The 17,798-nt window shown below is 45.9% G+C and overlaps 1 protein-coding gene across 2 annotated transcripts in view; it reads right to left on the bottom strand.

Annotated features, from left to right (window-relative positions):
* Positions 1–14,949: 14,949 nt before the first annotated feature.
* SNCG (synuclein gamma) overlaps positions 14,950–17,798 on the bottom strand; it is a 49,808-nt gene continuing 46,959 nt past the window's right edge. Inside the window, exon 5 of one of the 2 annotated variants that reach the window (XM_015425660.1) lies at positions 14,950–15,392. In XM_015425660.1, the coding sequence (XP_015281146.1) occupies positions 15,372–15,392 (21 nt within the window). In that variant the 3' untranslated portion in view covers positions 14,950–15,371. The remainder of the gene's footprint in view (positions 15,393–17,798) is intronic. The other variant, XM_015425659.1, reaches the window with a different exon arrangement.

The following is a 17,798-nucleotide window of genomic DNA, read 5'->3' as shown; positions in this document are numbered from 1 at the left end:
CAAGCTGTGGCATTCTTTACTCACTGGAGTTTCTGAGCTGACACATTAAGGGCAGACCCATTTAAGAGGACATTACAATAGTCTAGTCTTGGCATGGATCCACATGGCCAGAGTGGCCAAGTCAAGGCAGTGTCCTAAGTCAGGCCACAATACACACGAGGCTTCTTAAGAAGATAAGGGTTTTATTTGTCCATTACTAAAGAACGAGTATACAGCTTGTGTCAGGAATGACCTGTAATATGATAGCCACTGACTTATAGTGTAATCAACCTCCCCCCCTCCCATGAGCCAAGCCAATGAGTACTAGGGTTGCCAAGTTGCGGCGGGGGATCGTAGGTCTTCACAGAATCCTTGCCGCGAGGACAGTGAGACGTGTTGCACCCGCTGTCGCCAGGACCTGATGCTACATGTCGCTCTGGCAACGAGGCTCCAAACAGGCCCGTTGCCAGAGCGACACATAGCATCATGTCCTGGCGATGGCGGTGCAACGCGTCTTGCTGTCCACGCGGCAAAGATTCTGCAAAGACATGCAGATCCCCGGCTGCGATTCGGCGAGATTTGGCAGGCCTAATGAGTACATTTCGTGCATGCGGGTAGCAGAAGCAGGCAAACAGCTAAGCGCCCAAACTGTTAGGTTTCCTAGGCCAGTTAATTTGCAGCTGGAGAAAGACAACAAGGTCAGGCTAGAGATAACAGCCAGAAACTAGACAGAGAAGAGCTGGGACGAAGAAGAGGTGGTGAACCCCTCCACATTCCAGTTCTATGACAGGGCTACCTGACAGGTAGGAGGCCATATTTCAGGAGAATCCCAAGTTTTCACATTATGTTTGAATTGAGCTGTGGTGTCTAATAGTGGGGAATGCAGGGATTCTTTCTGTAAGCATGGCGTTCCTTTTTGAACGCATACCACGGAGGTTACACTGGCAGTTTCTACTCCTTTCCCTGTTTTGAAGCCAATTAAGGGTTGCCAACTGCCAAGTATTTGACCTACCCATCCAAAAATCATTGCTGTGGATTTGGTATCAGGCATTTTGTTGCGTAAAACAGCTATTTTGAGTTGGGAAATTTCAAATGAAAGGGTTTTTTTACTGATGCCACCACCCTGTACGGTTCTTGAGCAATGTTCCCCCTAAGCCGTGTCGTCTTGTGAGCAGAAATTCTGCCTCGTGAGGCGAAAGATCTACTAGCCTTAAAGTTGTGAGCAGGCCTTTTTTTTTTTTAATGGAGGAAAGAGAGGAATTAAAACTGAGGAAGAAGTGGGCTCTAGTTCACCAAACCTTATGCGGGAATAAAATATGATTAGCCTTTAAGATTCTCGCTTATTTATCTGACTCTAGAGAATTAAGGAGGGGGTAACAATGAAAGCTACCTGAAAAGCATTTGTGCTAAAGGTGGAACTTGCATTACCTTGGCAACTGTGTTTTCCAAACCCACTTTTGCCAAGGCAACACATATGCATGGCTAGAGAAAACAGATGTAGGGCAGAGAAGGATTGGTTGGAGAATGGGTGCTTAATTGCTAACCAGTTCTCCATCCTAAACATCTCTGCAGATCACTAGCAATATTGACCTTTTATGCTAAGAAAGAGAGAGACAGATAAACAGAGAGACAGAGGGAGAGAGAAAGACAGAGAGACAGAAAAATAAAGAAAGAGAGAAAGTGTAGTGTATTCCAAAGTTGCCATGGAATGCAGAATGTATGTGAAACATCTCATTGAAAAGCAATGTTAAGCTTCATCCTGGGCTAGGATCCAAATACATCGTATCGCTAGCCCAGGAAGTAACAAGCCAATCACTTCACAGCAAGCTCCCTGAGCGGGAACGTCCGTGATTGGTCCTTATACGAACAACCTTATTGGTTGGTATTCGTACAGTGGGTGTGGCTATATTAGCCGGGAATGTTTAAAAGCAGGACGGCTGCAATGTAAAGGCTGTTCTGGCTATCAGATGTTGATCCGTGTTGGAGTTGTGTTCGAGTTGAAGAATAAAGTTGTGTTCTTGCTGAATCACTCTCCAACTACTTTGTTAAGCGAGCGACTTAACAGAAAGAGAGAGAGAGGACAGAAAGAAAGAAAGAAAGAAAGAAAGAAAGAAAGAAAGAAAGAAAGAAAGAAAGAAAGAAAGAAAGAAAGTCATGTCTTTCTGTAACCTGCTTGTGACAAAGCTTGCCTTGGAATGCAAAAGTTTATGTCCAACTATATCCTGAGAAAAAGGTTCTTAGGACTTCGTTAAAAATAAGTCTGGCCATATGAGAGTTTCACCCACAGGAGAATCAGAAGGGGAAATCACCTTGCAGTGAATTTCTCCATCCCAAATGGTCACAGAAGCTCAGAATGGCTTTCACAGGTGCTGAAAGTTATGCTGTACTGAGGCCCAAGAGTAAATGTATTACGAAAGGAAGCCTGCACAATGACGTTGCCTACACATTGAGAGACCTACCCTCTAGTCATCTTCCTTATTGGTAATATTCTGCAGCTTAGTTTTGGACTTTCTGACTCCCTGTATGCTGGTGAACTGCAATTTCTGTCCAGCTTCCGACAATCCAGTCATGTGACCTCTGGGGCTTATGTCAATAATTACCTGGGCTTCCTTTGGCAGCAGCGTTACCGGTATTGACTCATGTCATCCTATTGTGGAACTGAGGCATTCAAGCCAGTGAGGCATGCAGTGCTCAACATTTAATGCAACCTGGGACGGGCCGTTAATGTCTCTTTATCTCTTGACTTTGGCTTTTTAAAAGTGAAGACGGCAAACAGACTCTAGCAGCCAGCAAATACACATTATGAGCTTTTAAAAATACAGTCTGGATGGAGCAAACAAGAAAAGAGGGGCTGGGAGGTCAAGCTGCGTGCTTCTGAGAAGAGGCAAGAGACAGCGGCTTCTGCTGGCTCGGAGCGGAAAAGGCTGCATCGTAGCCATCGATTCACTGATTGACCATCTGAGACAGAAGCTCCTTGCAAAACCGGATCAATCTGGCCTTGGATTGCCAGAGCTTGATTCCTAGCTATTTGGAAACTACTTGTAGACTTCATGTCATTCTGAATCTTGTCAGAGCTGGGTTGAGCTCCATCACTAAGAAAAGTGGCCTGATGAAGCCCTAAGAAATGGCAAAGCAACCTAGGCGTGCCGTCGCCGCTCCTTTGGTTCGCGCTACAGCTAGTCCTGAGCTCATGTCGTCTATTCCATGCTTTCTTCTGGAAACTCTTCTCTGCACCATGAGCCAGTGACCACATCAATCTGAAGAGAGACTTGTACTTTCAAGGACTATCTTCTCTGCACCATGAGCCAGTGACCACATCAATCTGAAGAGAGACTTGTACTTTCAAGGACTATCAGGTCACTGTTCAACTGGTGCAGATGTCAGTTCCAATTCCAATAACCTTGTATAGAAATATTGATTTTTAAAAGTCCATGCCTTCTCCTGTGATGTCTTTCTGATAACATGCTGTGTCTTGTTTCCTGTTGAAGCCAAATGGCCTGTCCATTTGGCCAGAGAAACTTTATAACCATGCCATATAACCACACATTCTTTCACACCTCTAAGTGAAAGAGGCAGACCTGATGGCTCCTGGCCCACATGCAAGAAGTCACGTAGGCGATGGGGAAGCTAAAGGCTGGGTCACCTGACTGCAGGAGGAGTCTCCAAACTTCTAGCCATTCCTGTGTTGCAGCTATGGCAACCAACAATTGGACACACCTATCTCCACTCGTGATTGGCCGAATGGCCATGGCTGATCATGACTGGAATTGGAGTGTAATTGTTTGATCCAAATGAGAGAGCTGCCGTGTGCTGGTTTTATTGCATCTGAAATGCAGCCCTTGAGGGACAAAGGACTGACTTTGTGAATTGGACCACATGGTTGAGCAAAGATGGATTTTGCCTTCAAAATCCCTTGGACGGTTGGATATTCCTGAACTTGGTAAATATGTATCTTTTACTGTGTAGTTAAGGCAAATCGCCTTGGGCTTATTATTTTGGTAAACTCTGGTAGTCTGTGTTAAGCTCTGTACTGAATAAAAAATTATTCTTGTTTCTAAATGGTCTCTGATGTTGTACCTGAGTTCCAAGTCTAAACTCCTGTGCCTAAGCTGACCATAAGCTACCATTAAGCGTAAAGTGTGCAGCTCTGAGTGAGTTGCTAATGTGTTAAGTTCCAGATACCAACTGAGAGTTTGAACCTCTAATCTCAGGTTGGGGGGGGGGAAACTAATGTAGAGGTTCTGGTGGCATATTGTTCTGAAACCAGAGAGGGTTTAGACCATCTCGTGGGTTGTTGTTTAATGTACTGTAAAGGTACAGGGTTCCCTCCCATTCCTGGACTGGCCTGGGTGGGTAAATCCTGTACAAACCTTTGTTGGCATAACAATAGCTTGCAGATGTCAGTTATGAATGGTGGCAAAACCATTTGCTATGTTTATCATTTATGTTTGTAAGTAGAACTGCAGAAGAAGACAGGTGTCTCAAGTGTGATTTGTACAGCGTGACAGAGTATTCTGGTTATTTGTTTGCACAACTGTATTTGCTGTATTTCCATTTTTGTGTAGGTCTCCCACTGTAGCTGGAGATCTCCCTCTGGTAGCTGTGGCCCTCGCTGCCACCACCCAGTAGGCTGGCCAAGTTGAAAATAAAGCAAAATTTTCAGTTGGGCTGATGGCATGATGTCATTTCTGAAGTGAACCTGGGAGTGAGGTCATGTCAGTGCTCATGCAAGTAGGGAATGTGTAACAATATGTTTTGGGGGTTGCTAATTTATCTTGCCACACACAGGGCTTTACACCAGGCACACACACACATCAGGCTCAAGTAGTATTTAAAAATATTTTGTTATGAAGTTACGGGGAATGTATGATTCGCTCTGCTGTGTGCTTTGCGTTCTAGATTGTTGGCCTTATTTAATTTAACGCTTGGCTCCACCAGACGTCTTCTGGCGCAATGGCATTGAATCAGTGTTGACGGACTCCTGAAACTGAAGGGAACTGTGCTGAAAGACCTTTGCAACTTTGTTTGTTGCTGATGTCATTTACCTTTCATCCAAAAGGGAGGGAAACACTTCAAAGTAATCTCACCCAGGAAAATGACAGCCTCTATTCACACGAAGAATGCAAAAAGATCACTGACCAAAGAGTGGATTTGTACTTGTCCTGGACTGGCGCACACTGCTTGCATTCTAGATGCCCCAGGAATCCCATTTCTATCAATCTGAGGATTGGCAAAGCGTATAAAGACACACACACACCCCATTCATCTGTATTCTCTCCCTGTATGGCTTGTTTTGTTCTGTGCTGCTGTCCTCGGTTCCCACACTTTGATATTAACGGTGCCCCAATTTCAGACCGACCTCGTATGTAATTAGGCTGTCAAACTACAGGGCAGCTTTCTCTCTGTGTTGGGAGTCGTCTAACGATTCGGATACTTGTTGAATGTGTTAGTCTGGTGGTGGGGAGGATGTCTAGTGCCATCAAGTCTCAGCCGATTCAGGTCAACCCCATCGGGAAGAGACATTCATTTTTTTTTAAACAACTTTTATTAGGATAATACACATTTCACATATATCAACTTCAATGTATATATCCTTTTCTTCTTACTCCCCCCCCCTTTCGTAGGCTTCCAACAGCATTCCCACCACCAGTTCACATCTTAAAATCTTACATGTTTCTAAACTGTTATCACACATCTATAGGTAACTAACATTTACTCATTTATCATTATAAGTCCATTTCCTTTTTTCTTTTTGACTTAACTTAATAATTTTCAAAGCAAATCAAATTGTCTTTCACATCCCAATATTTCTCTAAATAGTCTTTAAAATCTTTCCAGTCCGCAAAAAATTCTTCAGCCTCCCAATCTTTAAGTTTTCTTGTCATTTTATCCATTTCTGCCATGAAAAGCAGTTTTTTAATCCTCTACATCTGGGATTTTGTCTGATTTCCAATTTAGAGCATAAACTATTCTGGCAGCTGTTAATGTCTTTTTCCTTGTGTTAACTTCTTCCATTTTTTATCCCAACAGTAATATTTCTGGTTCTTTTTTAAATTTGCTTTTCAGTATCTTCTCCATTTCTTCATGTATGTCAGTCCAAAATTCTTTCGCTTTTTCACATGTCCACCACATATGATAAAATGAACCTTCTACCTTTTTACATTTCCAACATTTGTTTGAAACATTAGAATTTATATTTGCAATCTTTTTTGGTGTCCTATACCATCTATACATCATTCCTTTTAGATTATTACATGTTGAAATTCAGAGACATTCAGAGGTGGTTTTGACGTTGCCTGCCTCTGGCTGACTCTGCTGGGCTTCCGAGATCTGACACGATTGGGCTAACCTGGCCCGTCCAGGTCACTGTTTGCCATGGCGAGGATTCTCAGTTTCTCTGTCGTCACCACTGCAAATGCGGAGGTATTCATACAGGGAGTGGGGCATCCACATGGGAGTTTCATGCATACTTTCCTCCGTCAGCCATCATGTTTTCTGCATTTCTTCCCACCACCACCAGGGGGCTCTTTTAAAAACTCAGTAATGTGATTCCTTGAATTTGCCCTCTTTCATTTTTTTATTTAAATGTAAGTCGCTGGTCCTGTAAGGAGAAAAGTGTATTTCTACAAAATAAATAAAAGCTGGGAATTCAGAGGAATGAATAGATCATGACAGGGAGCGGTGGTGCAGGCAGTAAAATGCCTGCCTTAACATCACTCGAGCAGCCACTATGGCTGTTCGAGACCCACCGCGGTCGAGGTGAGCTCTCGACCCTAGTCCTAGCTCCCGCCCACCCAGCGGTTCGAAAGCCAACATAAAAAACTCAGGCGAGTAGATTAATGGGTACCCACCCTTAGAAGGGTGGGGGCACCCTCCTCCTCGGCGAGGTGTGTGGATGGCAACAATGGCGGCGGCGTCGTTGCGGCAATGGAGACGATGACGGTGGCTGAATACCGGCGGCAGAGGCAAGAAAGGAGCACGGCGACGTGGCGGCGGCAAGCAGAGAGCAGGAGACTCAGAAGGAGTGACTCCTGGCGGCCAACAGCAGAAACAACGAGAGGCTGCCGTGCAGCAGGAGGCGCGCAGTGACGTCACCCAGATATGCGATGGAGCCTGTAGGACGGAGTCGGGTCCTGGGAGGCCGTTAGCAGCGCGCCGGATCGCCAATGCACCAGGAACAACAGCCTAATCACTGCCGGGAAAATGATTCGGAAGACACTTGCCTCCACCTGGGTGCCGGTAGGCTGCCCCTCCCCAGAACCAATGTGGCCCCAGTTAGGGTTAATAGGTGATTAGCACCCACTCTGTAAACCGCCCAGAGACCCCTACGGGGGTTAGGGCGGTATATCAAGCTGAATAAATAAATAAATATAGATGGCTAAAGCATTCTAATGCTATAGCAAACTACCAATTAAGTGAGTAACGATCTTCTGAATGCATGTGAAGTTCAATAAAGATCATTTAAGTTTTTCAGTTTGGCTGTGTGTTTGCTCACACCTAGAAGGCACAAGCTCTCCCTCCTCTGCGAGGACAGATCTGCACGTCCCCCCCCCCAATAGCTAGCAATCCAAAACATTCCAGTGGAGCCTGAGCGGTGGGTGTTGCCTTCTGACACACTTCCGGTGATGTCAGGGTGTGTGGCATATGCAAACAAGTTATGCTAATGAGTTGTGCCAATGAGCTCCTGCACCTCTTTTTCTACGAAATGACCCCTGGTTGGAGGCAAGGCGAAGAAAATGGCATTGATATTAAAATGAACTCATTCCTGTCCACATGGTATGCAGGCACACTTTGACTGCATTCTTTCCAGAAAAGATTACATCAAACCAAGTTTGGGAAAGACTGGAACAAAACCGGGGAGAGCCTAGAAAGTGGACAATTAGGGCATGACATTGCATGGATACTCTAAAAAAAACCCACCACTCCAGTTTGGATACCAGATCAGAGCAAAACCTCCATATGGAAGCAACACAAATGTTGAGAGATGTACCTAAGTGTCACGGAATCGCAACTGACCTATGGTGACCCCAGCAGGGGGCTGTCAAGACAAGTGAGAAGCGGAGGGGGTTGGCCATCACACTCCTCTGCGGATTCTTCCTCGGTGGTCGCTTATCCAAGTACTAACTTTTCTTAGCTTCTGAGATCTGACAAGATTGGGTATACCCAGGGGTCATTTCGTGGAAAAAGAGGTGCAGGAGCTCATTAGCATAACATATTTGCATATGTCACACCCACTGGCATCACCAGACATGTGTCAGAAGGCAACACCCACCGCTCAGGCTCCACTGGACTGTTTTGGATTCCTAGCTATTGGGGGGGGGGGACGTGCAGATCTGTCCTCGCAGAGGAGGGAGAGCTTGTACCTGAATAAAACTTGGTCTTAAAGGTGCCACTGGACTGTCTTGGACCAGGGGGCCAGGGGGAGCTCTGCAACTTACCTGGCTGCTTCTTCTTCTGACTGAGGGCTGCTGGGAGCAGGGGGTGGGGCTTGTTGCATGTGCCCGCCCCCTGGGCTCTTTACTGCCGGAGCTCCGCTCCTGTGCACTCCTGCAGGAAATGACTCCTGGGTGTACCGTACCATTCCACATTCCAGTGTTGAAAGAGAAGTTTTAAATACATGTAGGACTTTGGGGAGCCTTTCTCCTCACTACGCTCATGTCACTGGACTATATACTCTGGGGTGTGTTTCTGTTAACAAGCCTCTCTTCCCTAGACATTCACACCACCACCACCACAATCCGCTTTAATCTGCCTATGATCCCGCTGCTGCATGTATGGGCAGGATGACTCACTACGCTAATCTTGTCTGGGTATGATACTAATCGGAGAGCTTTAAATCTTGTGATTCAATTTACATCGACCGTTCAGTCTTCCCTCTGCTAAGTCCTGTTGCCATGGCAGGGCTCCCATTACAATAGCCAGGAGGCTTTCAATGAAGATAAGAGGAAATAAGACAATAAGACAACAATGACAGCCGTGTGAGACTCACCTTTTTGTTCAGGTGGCTTTCGAAGCTTGGTTTGGCCAGGATCTGCCTGTTTGAATATTTGCGGTTTGTTCCAGAGGTCTTAAGGGCCACAGTGGCTCAGAGGCTAAGATGCTGAGCTGCAGACCACAAAGTCTGTAGCTTGGCAGTTTGAGACCCGAGTGCCGCGTGACGGAGTGAGCTCTCGTCTCTGGCCCCAACTCCTGCCAACCTAGCCATCTGAAAGCAAGAAATTGCAAGTGGACAAATAGGTACCGCTTCGGTGGGATGGTAACAGCATTCCGTGTGCCTCGGCATTTAGTCGTGCTGGCCACATGACCACGGGAACGTCTTCGAACAGCACTGGCTCTTCGGCTTGTAAACGGAGATGAGTGTTACGCCAACAGCTTTATTTACAGCTGATGGCTAACTAATTTTAACATGAAGTCCTGGCCAGCTATACCAAGGTTGTGTCTGAATCCAGAGTCCCAGTAATATAGACCACATGGGTGTTTTTCCAAAACAAATAATTTCTTTACTAAGCAATATCAAAGTCACACATACAAAATAATCAGTCTCTCAATTCGCATACACTCAAGGTTCCTTTAGAGTTACAGAAATAGAAAGAAAATAGTTTCTTTTACTTGGAGGTAGGCAGGAAAATCGGTTCATACTTGCCTGTTTCAGAAGTCTTGTCTGTTGCAATGAAGAATAAAGGGACAGAAACTAGTGTCTAGAAATTTTACCTAAATCACACTGTTCCAGAACCAGCCGGTCAAGTGTGTGTGTGCGTGTATGTGGATCTCTTTGGCTGCAGTCCAAAGAGATCCATAATAGACAGAAAGGATTGTTGCATAGCAAGAAAAGAATTCAAAGTACAAAGGAGTTGATGAGAGGAGAGGTGCCTGAAGCATGGTCTTTGCGTTGATGGTAGAATGTGGCTAGCAAAGACCTAGGGTTTGGGTCTTTACCTTTATAGTGGAAACTCCAGGTGGGTAGCACCTTGCCAACCTGTAATCCCACCTACTTACAAGTCCATCCCATAGCTTTTCCTCATTGCTGCATGTGGAAATGGACAGGTATTCTATGGGTTGGGCCAATATTTGAAATACTAAACTCTATCTCATGTAGTGCCATCTGGCCAGGTGTGAAATGTCGACTTCCTGCATCCTCTTTGAAGTACAGATGACTCTTGTCTTTCCGAGGCTGCCAAGGCATCGTAAACAGGAAACTGCAATTCAAATGTAGATCCAGTCCATGTTCTCCGTGACATCTCGTCTTTTCAGTAATGGGGGATTTTCCTTCTCTTAGTTGTTCTGCTTACAATGGCTAACATGTGCTTCTTCTTCCCACAATGCTCTGAGCTGAATGTGTGCAAGCTACATTAACATAAAATGCAGGCAAGTGTTCCCTATGTGAAACCTCTCACAGTAGGTGATGCAAACAGCTTTCTTTGGCTCATGGTATACAGATGTGTTCACAGTCCATGTGTTGTGTGTGTGTAGCAGATATAAAACCATAAATTAGTCTTTTCCTCAACATGAGCATCGCCCTCCCAGAGTCGAATTCGACTGGCTTTCGAGCAAGGGAAACCTTTACCTTTACCTTTTTACCAGAGGTCTTATTGCCACTTACATTTCATTATTTGGGGCTCTGATACTGTGATAGAAGCCTGAAGAGCCCCGCTTAGTCCAGGCAGGGTCAGCCACTGTTAGTGCTTGGATAGGAGACCACCAAGGAAGCCCAAGGTCATGGCACAGAGGCAGGCACTGAGCATCTCTTGCCTTGAAAAGCCCATTAGGGATCGCTGCTTTCCATGGTAACTTGACAGCACACAGTTGTTGTTGTTGTTGTTACCACCATGATATAAACCTTATCAAGGCTGAGGGAAATGGTGTGTGAATATCTCAAAGAAATAAGTAACCGAGACTGCATACTTTTCATTTGTAGACTTTATTCTCTTTGCACTCACTCTCATCCCATGGCACAGCCAGGGTGGCCAGGGTGGTGGGACAGGACGAGACGCAGGGCGATCCTATGCGGATCTACTGCAACCTAAGCCCGTTGAAATTGTCTTTTCAGGCTGCTGATGTATGAATGTGGGTTTGGAGTGGCTGACTGTTAAGTCTCTTCCAGTTTTACAACTCCTATAATCCTGTGAATATTTCGGGTGGTGTTTGCTGGCAATTGATGAGATTCCTAACTGCTAAGGAGCTTGTCCCACCGTCCGCCTCCACAGTTATTTGCAGCTAGTTTGGTGCAGTGGTTAAGTGCGCGGATTCTAATCTGGGAGAACCAGGTTTGATTCCCCACTCCTCCACATGCAGCTGCTGGATGACCTTGGGCAAGCCGTAGTTCTGTTAGAGCCGTTCTCTGAAGGACAGCTCTGGAAAGAGCTCTCTCAGCCCCACCTACCTCACAGGGTGTCCGTTGTTGGGAGGGGAAGGGAAAGGAGTTTGGAAGCTGCTCTGAGACTCCGAGTGAAGGGAGCGGTATACATCCAATCTCTTCTCTCTCTTCTCTAGTGATTATTTCCCCACAGGTTGATGCGTAGCAGGGTTCTGACCCGCATATTCCCTCCTTTCCCCCTGCATCTTTTGAATGTTGCGTTTGTCAGAAGTTTTCATTGCTGCGCTCCTGAACTCAGGGTTTCAAGTGGGGAATTCTTCACATCATGCCTAAACACCACATTACCATAATCAGAATCACAACTGCTTCCTTTTTTCCATACCCACCCAGCCACAAACTTCACCCCTCGCCGCAAGAATTCCTCTTACTGCGTAATCAGTGATTCAGGGTCATTTCCTGCAGGAGCGCACAGGAGCGGAGCTCCGGCAGTAAGAAGCCCAGGGGGCAGCCACATGCAACAAGCCCCACCCCCTGCTCCCAGCAGCCCTCAGTCAGAGCAAGAAGCAGCCAGGTAAGTTGCAGAGCCTCCCCCCCAGCCCCCCCGGTCCAAAACAGTCCAGTGGCACCTTTAACGCCAAGTTTTATTCAGGTACAAGCGCTCCCTCCCCTGCGAGGACAGATCTGCACATTCCCCACCACCACCAATAGCTAGCAATCCAAAAAAGTCCAGTGGAGCCTGAGTGGTGGGTGTTGCCTTCTGACATGCTTCCGGTGATGTCAGGGTGTGTGGCATATGCAAATAAATTATGCTAACGTTATGCTAATGAGCTCCTGCACCAATTTTTCTATGAAATGACCCTGCTTCTACTGATGTTTACTTATCATATTTCTACCCTACCCTTCCTTGATGAAGCCCAGGGACTGTCACAAGTAAGCGTCTCATATTGTCCTCACAACAGTGGGAGGTAGGTTAGGTGAGGGTTAGCATCTCTTTGGAAGCCACTCAGCAAGTTTCCTGGTTAAATCCAGGTTCTGGGCATCCAAACTCATAATTCTACCGAAATCGTAAAACTTCAGCTCTGAATGAATTTTTGCCAGATGTGTTCATGCAGCAGGAGGGGAGGCGGCGTGGAATAGCTCGATTTTGTCAGATCTCGGAAGCTAAACAGGGTCAGCACTTGGGTGGGGACCACTAAGGAAGACCTTCATAGAGGAAGGCAAAGGCAACCCCCCTCTGCTTAAATACTTGTCTTGAAAGACCACTAAGGAAGACCTTCGTAGAGGAAGGCAAAGGCAACCCCCCTCTGCTTAAATACTTGTCTTGAAACCCCACTAAGGAAGACCTTCATAGAGGAAGGCAAAGGCAACCCCCTCTGCGTAAATACTTGTCTTGAAACCCCACTAAGGAAGACCTTCATAGAGGAAGGCAAAGGCAACCCCCTCTGCGTAAATACTTGTCTTGAAACCCCACTAAGGAAGACCTTCATAGAGGAAGGCAAAGGCAACCCCCTCTGCGTAAATACTTGTCTTGAAACCCCACTAAGGAAGACCTTCATAGAGGAAGGCAAAGGCAACCCCCTCTGCGTAAATACTTGTCTTGAAACCCCACTAAGGAAGACCTTCATAGAGGAAGGCAAAGGCAACCCCCTCTGCGTAAATACTTGTCTTGAAACCCCACTAAGGAAGACCTTCATAGAGGAAGGCAAAGGCAACCCCCTCTGCGTAAATACTTGTCTTGAAACCCCACTAAGGAAGACCTTCGTAGAGGAAGGCAAAGGCAAACCCCCCCACTGCTTAAATACTCGTCTTGAAAGACCACTAAGGAAGACCTTCGTAGAGGAACGCAAAGGCAACCCCCCTCTGCTTAAATACTTGTCTTGAAAGACCACTAAGGAAGACCTTTGTAGAGGAAGGCAAAGGCAACCCCCCTCTGCTTAAATACTTGTCTTGAAAGACCACTAAGGAAGACCTTCGTAGAGGATGGCAAAGGCAACTCCCCTCTGCTTAAATTCTTGTCTTGAAAGACCACTAAGGAAGACCTTCATAGAGGAAGGCAAAGGCAACCCCCCCTCTGCTTAAATATTTGTCTTGAAAGACCACTAAGGAAGACCTTCGTAGAGGAAGGCAAAGGCAACCCCCCTCTGCTTAAATACTTGTCTTGAAAGACCACTAAGGAAGACCTTCGTAGAGGAAGGCAAAGGCAACCCCCCTCTGCTTAAATACTTGCCTTGAAAGCCCACTAAGGAGGACCTTCGTAGAGGAAGGCAAAGGCAACCCCCCTCTGCTTAAATACTTGTCTTAAAAACTTGCCTTGTCGTATGGGGGTCTCCATACGTCATTTGCAACTTGACAGCACTGACATAAGTATTCATACAGCAAAGTACAGTCAGTTCTAGTTTACTCCGATTTTTTCATGATGCTATTACCCACACTCACCAGAGCATTGCCTGTTCCTGTCTTTCGCATTCATGTCCAGTGTTCTCTCTAAGCTGAGATAGTGTGAGCTAGCTCACCATTCTTTAGCCTCCGGCTCACACCTTTTTGCCTTCGCTCAGGAGGGACGGCTCCAGAGCAAACTGATTGATGCAGTAGCCAAATCGCTCGCTCACCGATTTCATGCCAGCCGCTCACAAAGTAGAATTTTTGTTCACAAGACTTCACAGCTTAGAGGGAGCATTGTCCATGTCCTTCTTCTCAATCTATGTCACATTCTTAGTTGCCCATCGCTTGTTCTGCAGTCTGAAAATGGCTCCTCGTCCTTACATTTAGATTACAACCAACACTTAAACGATACATTCCTTTTTCATACCACTCTTTTGGTAGTCAAAACCAATGCAGTGCATGCAGTCATATCAAGGACTGCAGGTCCGTGCCTTCAAATGTGGGTTGTTACCAATCACGGCTTTTTTTTTTGGAGGGGGGGCAATTTAAAGTCACGAAGGGGCACATGGGTAGAGAGTGCTTAAGTGATGAAAATCATCCCCCCCCCGATGGTCTCCATTGAAGAGCCTAGTGGGTGGGATTTGTGGTAGGAGAAAGAGGAGGCAAGGGAGGGGTCAGGATCTCCCACCTGTACCCGTAACCCCTCTCCCCACACTATATACCAGGGCTATTTTTGGGCAGGAACGCACAGGAACGGCGTTCCGGCTGGCTCCCAAGTTAGCCATGCCCAGCAGGAACTCATTAGCGTAACAGGCCACACCCAACAGCAGAAACTCATTAGGATTGGCTACATTAGGGGTGTGTGGCCTAACATGCAAAGGCGTTCCTGCTACAAAAAAAGCCCTGGGTTTTGACCACAAACAAGGTAAACAGAATAAGAAGCAAAAGGTGGGGGTGGCTGGATAACCACACTTCTGGTAACATGGGGGTGTGGCCCAATGTGCTAATGAGCTGTGCTGTCAGGGGTGTGGCCCAATATGCTAATGAGTTCCTGCTGTTAGGTGTGGCCTGTTATGCTAATGAGTTCCTGCTGGACCCTTTTCTACAAAAAGAGCCCTGCTATATACTAGAATTGGACAGTCCCACATATAAAGACACAGGCCTGTCTCCGTCACAGGGAATTCAAACCTTAGAACTGTAAAGACCGACACAACAGACCTGGCTGACGGCTGGATCGGCTGGATAAACCAACAAAGGACAAAGCAAAGACGTCGTTGAAACAAGTTGTTTTTATTATGTCTCTTTAGAAAAAAAACACGTCCACCATATCTAAGGATCTTGAGTGCTGATGCTAACGGGCAGAAGACATTAACCAGCGATTCCGACCACAGCTGCGCCAAACCGCAGCTACCAACGTGGCACTCTCGGAAGGCTTGAAGAGGGGCAAGGGTGGAAGCCACAACAGCGGATGGCAAGGGAGGGACACAAGGTGCGCAGCGCACAGTTACCCTACAACACGTGACTGGGAGTCTGCCAGACATCTAGGATGTGTCGGTAATGAGGCAACTGAAAAAGACTGGAGTGCTGAATGAAGTTAGCCTAGGCTGTGGGTGATTTCCCTGCTCTGGTGCCAGCTACCATTTCTGTATTTATTCCCAGGAGTCTCAGTTTTTCACACTAGAAGACCCGAGGAGGGTTAATTGCCTTCATTTTCACCCTGGGAAGAAGAAAGACAGGAGAACCGGTTAATTTGCAGAACGAACCAAACCCGCACCTGGGATCCTGAAGGACAGGCAGCCAGGGTTTCCACATCCACGCTACATAATTCCAGAAGAGCTAGGGGAACAGGAATGTGACTTTGAAGAATCCGTCGCCTGACTTAAATAAACCCAGAATCAGACTATAACATTGAGTACATGACTTCAAGTTTGTTTGGAGGGACCATCCATGTTGATTCTTATCATCAGTGAAGCAAAGTGCAGTTATAATAATGTCCATCTTAAGTATGTCACAAGAAATAATAGTACTGTAAACTGAGTATCCAAAGAAGAACAAGATGAGCTCCATGATGAAACCATCATGAATGTGCATTTCTGGCATTGTGGCCTTGTGCTGCCCCCAGCCAGGGTTTAACTGTAGTTAAGTAGAACTGCCATATATCTTTAAGAGCAGTTGCCCCTGGGAATTGAAGTCTTTAGTTAGACATCCCAAATTAGATTACAAAGATGTGAATTTCACCAGTTATTCAGCTTTAATTGTGATCTAATTCAAGCTGAATAACTGGTGAAATTCACATCTTTGTAATCTAATTCAGTTCACTGGCTCATGGTGAAAAAGATTGCGTGCTCTCACCTCCTTTGCAGTTTAAAGAGTAGACAAAGAAATGGGAAGAGAGCTATAAACTCAAATCCCCGCACCTCTGGGTGCAGGAAATGACTGTTAATCAGCCAGTCACAGGACTGCTTTGGGATGTCTAACTAAAGACTTCAATTCCCAGGGGCAACTGCTCTTAAAGATATATGGCAGTTCTACTTAACTACAGTTAAACGCTGGCTGGGGGCAGCACAGGCCTACTTGGTGCTCTTCCACACACCCCATTCCCCCATGCTCTGGCCCAGTGGAAGAGCTAATTCTAGAAGAGGACATTCTGCCCCCCCCCCACATTTTACTAAAAGGGATAATCTGGAACAACCCTGAGATTATATAATACAATTTGCCTGAAACATAATGAATGTTAAGAATCCGAGATTTAATTTTGCCTTCCTGAACAGGCACTTCTTTCTTCAAGGCGTGGTGACAATCGTATTGATGGTTTCAGAAGGTGGCTGATTTTAGGGGTAGAAGATATTAGGGGTAGAGGTTTTCGAGGATCATATCTCCCTTTTGTCAGATCATATTGAGATGTTTATCAAGTAGAGTCTTATGAGGAAAGGCTGAAAGAGTTGGGTATGTTTAGCCTGGGAAAGAGAAGGCTTTGAGGGGACATGATTGCAATCTTCAAGTATTTGAAGGGCTGTCATGTAGAAGATGGAGTGGATCTATTCCGGATTGCAAGACTATCTAATAGGTGGAAATTACAAGGGAGTCAATACTAGCTAAATATCAGGAGAAACTTCCTAGCTGCAAGAGTGGTTGAGCAGAGGAGCAGTCTGCCTCGAGAGGTGGTGGATGCTCCTTCGCTGGATGTTTTCAAGCGGAGGCTGGATGACCATCTTTCGGGTATGTTGTAGGTATGTAGGTTTGTAGGGCTATCTTTTGGCTATGCTCCTGCAGAGTGCAGGGGTTGGACTAGATGACCTGCAAGATCCCTTCCAACTCTATGATTCTATGATTCTATAGTCGTTCAGAGTTTTCAGACACTCACAGACTTCGTTATGTATTGTGTTAAATGGATAGCCTGAATTGTAGAATGAGCCTGAGCTTCAGTCACAAGCTCCATAGACTCTCAGTGTCCTAAAATCAACAGCCCGATTGGCTGCCATTGTGCAATGGACCAATCAGGGAAGACTATGACTTTCGGCGGGAACAAACCCTATTGGTCCTAAGCACTCACTTATGATTGGACCTTACTGTTCTAGAGGTGTGGTTTAGCCAGTTCCAAACTGTATATAAGTTGGGGTTGTTCTGTGTTGTTCTGTGTTCTGTTCTAATAAGCTGAAATCACTGATTAAAGAAAGAGCTGCCTGATCTCGAGTTACAACAGACTTTATCTGGGACTGTCCATATTAGCATGTTGCAGACATGGACCAAATAAAATATTGTTAGGGCTGTTAAAAGTTCAGGCAACTGGAGTGGTAAGGTAGAAGACTTGGCACTGGTGTTAGATACCCAAGAACATGGTATGTACATTAGGATTTCCAGGATGGGCAACACCTGTCTTGGGAGGTAATCACATCCTTGACCACATGATTGTCATTTTTTAAAATTTTGCCAGAAACTATGTGGACAGAGCTTCCTCACAACAGCTTTCGGGCTTCTACCGATAACGTCTATACCAGCCCTCAGGGGTGAGTTCCATGAGCCACAGCTGAGGTGCTCTTGATTCAAACTGGGTTGTTTAAAATCATCGCTGAAATGAAAATAAGGGACAAGATCCCAGCTGTGACATGTAGCAACCCTCTCC

Source organism: Gekko japonicus, unplaced genomic scaffold (genome assembly GCF_001447785.1).
Source record: "Gekko japonicus isolate JY-2015 unplaced genomic scaffold, Gekko_japonicus_V1.1 scaffold1137, whole genome shotgun sequence".
Classification (NCBI taxonomy): Eukaryota; Metazoa; Chordata; class Lepidosauria; order Squamata; family Gekkonidae; genus Gekko; species Gekko japonicus.
Note: the sequence above shows the minus strand (reverse complement) of the source record. Positions and strands in the feature narration are given on the sequence as shown.